Source organism: Vombatus ursinus, unplaced genomic scaffold (assembly GCF_900497805.2).
Source record: "Vombatus ursinus unplaced genomic scaffold, bare-nosed wombat genome assembly UNPS02014786.1, whole genome shotgun sequence".
NCBI classification, from domain to species: Eukaryota; Metazoa; Chordata; class Mammalia; order Diprotodontia; family Vombatidae; genus Vombatus; species Vombatus ursinus.
In genome coordinates, this window is record NW_020954564.1 from 249,050 (window position 1) to 253,204 (window position 4,155).

The 4,155-nt window shown below is 55.9% G+C and overlaps 1 protein-coding gene across 1 annotated transcript; it reads right to left on the reverse strand.

Annotated features, from left to right (window-relative positions):
* Window positions 1-1,352: 1,352 nt before the first annotated feature.
* On the reverse strand, window positions 1,353-2,823 carry LOC114047102 (DNA-binding protein inhibitor ID-1-like). The gene is made up of 2 exons (XM_027867833.1): window positions 2,096-2,823; window positions 1,353-1,848 (listed from the first exon to the last, which is right to left on the reverse strand). Exons 1-2 carry the CDS (start codon window positions 2,507-2,509, stop codon window positions 1,807-1,809), a joined length of 456 nt encoding a protein of 151 aa, XP_027723634.1. The 5' UTR covers window positions 2,510-2,823; the 3' UTR covers window positions 1,353-1,806.
* Window positions 2,824-4,155: the final 1,332 nt, after the last annotated feature.

Consider the following 4,155-nt stretch of genomic DNA (forward strand, 5'->3'; position numbering starts at 1 on the left):
ATACAAGGGTATGTGTATCAGACTTTTTCTCAGCCTAGGGTCTAGACCAGATCCCTAATTTTGGAACTTCTCTTTGGGCATTTAGTTTTCTGCCCCCATTCCCTATTTCTTGTCTGTCCCAGCCAAATCCTCCTCCTTCTCCCACGTCTGAACCTAGTGCATGCCCCCACCCCCATGTCCCTTGCTGGGAGCACTGGTCTCAGGGGTAGGGCCTAGAGACCGGGAATAGGGCCCACCTCCTAACTCCTAGGCAGGTGGTGGCTGGTGCAGCTGAGACCAGTGGGCAGTGGTGTGGCTGCCAGGGCAAGGCAGGGGCAGGAAGAAGTCAGTTGTTAGGCTACATGCCAACTATGAATAGGCTCACCCTGCCTCCATGGCCCCCACAGGCCTGGCCACCAAGGCCAGATAAAACCACCTCCAGTTTGCTGTACCATCCCCCTTCCCCAACAGGCCAAGGCTTTGGGCAGGTGTGTGTGTGTGTGGGAAAGGCAGGGCAGGGCTGCAGGTGGGAACACCCACTCACCCTTTCCAACCCCCTTCCCCATACCTAGTTTTGGCTTTTTTTTTTTTTTTTTTTTAAATATTCAGCCCCCCCTTTCTCCCCGCGGGGCGGTCCCCGTTGGTGGGGGGGGGGGGGGGGGGGGGGGGGGGGGGGATGGTGCTTTGGAAGATAACCCTGTCCAGCCCCTTCATTTTGCTGTTGATAAAACAGACTTGGCACATAGCTGCCTGCCACCAATCTGTCACAGAATGCCAGAGCTGCAAGGGAATTTAGAAATCTAGTACAAACCACTCCTCTTACAATTAGGGAAACAGGTTCAAAGTGGAATTGACTTGCCCAAGGCCACTCAGCCAGTTTGTGGCAGAGGTCATAAATCCTCAGAGTTGTAATGATCAGATTGTCTAGTCCAGCCCCCTCATTTTACAGATGGGGAAGCCCAGGGAGGCCAAGTTAATTTGCCCAAGGTCACACAGCTGGTGAGCTAAAGAAGCCCAGGTCTCCTGACTCTTCAGCCTAGGGCTCTTTTCAGGGCATGTATTACCTCCCCCAGCTCTGCACATAAATGGCTGCCTAATGCCTACTGTTCCAGGCCAGCTGGGTCATGAGTTGGCTTGGGTAAAAGGGCACAGCTGAAGTATTATGCTGGGGGGAGGAGTAGGGTGGGGGGGAAAGGAGAGGGAGGATTTTAAAGATCCAGGAAGGTTGAGTCCGATAAAGGTTTGCATTCAACTGTTCACTCAGGATAGTATCAAAGATCAGAACCACAGGCTGTCAATTTCCACTCCCTTCTGAGCCCAAGGACCCTTATCCACCAGGGCTCCATCCCAAAACCAAGGCAAGAAGACTCCGATTTATCAAATACTTGTTTAATAACAAAACGCCCCACACACTATTGTAAAAAACAATATCCTCAATAATCATTGTAATATACAATACAGGCAATTATTTTCTCAGAAATCTGAGAAGCAAAAAACAATTACATTTTTTTCAAGAAGTGTATTTAAAAAAAATAATAAACAGGTCTCCCCCGAGCACAGAGAAGTCAAAGAGTCTCACTGGGGCCCGGAGGTTTCTGGCCCCGAGGGCTGCTGCGACTCCATGCCCCCCAGCCCCAACGGGGCGCTGGGATGGGCCAGCTCATCCCACGGGATTCGTGGGAGGTCGCCCTCCCACGCAGGACAGTAAGCCTTCCGACTGCCCCTTTCCTCACTAAGACGGGAGGGGAATGGGGAAATCTGGGAAACCCACGGGCGCTTTTCTCCCTAGCCCCAGCTTCCAGAGTCCGTGGCTGTCTGACGGACGTCTCAGCGGCACAGTATACGATCATTTGCACCAACGCAGGCGGCCTAAGAGAAAGAGAGGAAGAGGGTAGATGGTGAGTTGGCTGTTCAGATCCCCAAGAGCCGCGTCAAGCTTCAGTGCACCCCAGGACTGAAAAGGACTAAGCGTATAAATACGCCCCTTCTAACTCAGCCCAAAGCACGACAAGGACCCTCTCCCCACCAGATCTTCCCAATCCGCCTTTCCCACCACCCACCCCAGGAGCAGATGCCGTTTCTATTAGAGGCTCCGAAAACCGGGAAGCGTGCTCACCTCGGCCGCGAGGGCACTCATCTCGCCGTTGAGGGTGCTTAGGGGCGCCCGGGCGGGGAGGCCCCGGCCCCCAGGGGTGCCAGCCGCCTGAGAGTCCAGCTCCAGCTGCAAGTCCCAGATGTAGTCAATGACGTGCTGCAGGATCTCCACCTTGCTGACCTTGCGGTTCTGGGGCAGTGTAGGCACTAGCTCCTTGAGGCGCGAGTAGCACCCGTTCATGTCGTAGAGCAGCACGTTCACCTGCTGCTCGTCCAACAAGGCAGGGAGTCGGGTGCCAGCCCCGCCGCAGCGCGAGATGGCGACGCTCTGCTCCGACAGGCAGCGCACCACTTCCCCGGCACCTCCGGACACCTTTCCGGCCTTGAGCGCGCAGCTGGGGCCAGCGGCGGCGGCGCTACCACTCGCAACCTTCATGACTCGGCCGTCGAACAAGGAACCAAGGAAGAACAGGGACACGGGTGAGAGCTAGGACCGCGAGGTAGGGGAAGTGGAGAAAGAGCGAGGAGCCGGTAGTGCTGAGACACCAGGTAAATTCCTAGGAGAGAGAGGAACGCAATTGTGCGAGGTCCACGACCTGATTTCTTATTTATATACCAGCCGGAGCCAGGGAGAGGCGGAGCCAGAACGTTCAAAAGCAGCCAATCATAGGTTGGGGGCGGGCCTGCCGCCTTGTTAGGGATCCGCCCCCCCGTTCCCCACGTGCGGCATAGCGTAAAGGGAGTTAAAGGAGCCAAGGTCCCTGCGGGACTGGAATTGGGGGGTTTAGAGAAGCTGGGGTGGGGGGTAGGGGAGAAAGGGATTGCGGGAATGTGACAACCTCTTTAAGTGGTTTGGTGACAGCTCAGACAGCCTGGGTGTAATGTCAGAAGTTTAAAGTACTTCTCTCCTTGGGTCTCTTTGCACCCCTGGATTCGGGGCTCCTCAGTATTTCTGAGGAGGACCCGCCCCCCCTCAATCCCAGGCGAGGCGAGGACCTGAGGCCGCGGGGGCTGGGGAGTTAGAAGGGAGTGTGTCCTTTCCTCCGTCAGAAGCCGCTTGTAGCTACTGCCTCGGGGATTTCCTCCGGGGTTTGGGCTTCCCACTGCAGATTCTGGGGCTGGGATCAAAGGACCCTGGTCCCTCGCACCCCAATCTCCAGCTGGCTCCTTGTACGGCTACCCCCCGGAGTCTCCCGCCAATCCGTGCGCATTCCCTGGCCGTGTTTCCTTGGGGAGGGGGGTTTTAAGCACCCACTGCCTCGGATCTCGGTCTAGGGGTCCCTAGCTCCCACTCCCAGACCGCTGCTGCCTTCCCTCCCCCTCTTCCAGCTTTCACCGACCCCCTTGGCGGGCCCAACCTTGTGTCAGTGTCTAAACAAGCGGCTCAGACCGTTAGACGCCAGTCCCGTGACGTCACCCATTCATAAAACCCGGACGGGCTGTCAGGCTGGCGCCGCGCGGGCGGTCGCCATGGAGACCGCAAACAGGGGCTCGCGCGCCTTTCCCTCTCCCCCGCCCCTCCAAACACTCACACACTCTCTCACAGTTAGTCACCTGCAAAAGTGCAAAGGCAGGGGCTCAACGCGGAGCCAGTCAGTCATTTATCACCTTAAAACTTCGAAGTGGAGATTAGCTACATCTCGCACCTGCAAAACTGCCGTGGCCCTGCCGTACCCCCTCCTCCGGCTTTGGCTCTGTTCAGCTAAGGTCTAAGCCCTTGCCTCAGCGCGGCCGCCTCTTCTCCGCTCTGCCTGCAGCTGTCGCCGCTGTTCTGGTGTTCCCCTAGAGCCCCAAATTTCCCTGCAAAGAGCAAAGTTGGGGAGAAATTGTAAACTACTTTTTCCAAAGTGCCCCCACTTTGGAGGTGCTTAAGGAAAACTGAAGGCTGAGAGTGGGGGGAGGGTCCGCAAACTTACCACGGTGAATTCAAACATGTAGCTCAAGAGGATTTTTCATACCGTGGGCTTGTTTTCCAGTTCTTTGCCACTATCAAAAGAGCTGTTGTAATTTTTTTTTTTACATATGGGTCCTTTTCCTCTTGCGTTGATTTCTTTGGGGGTAGAAGCAACTCCCCAATTCATA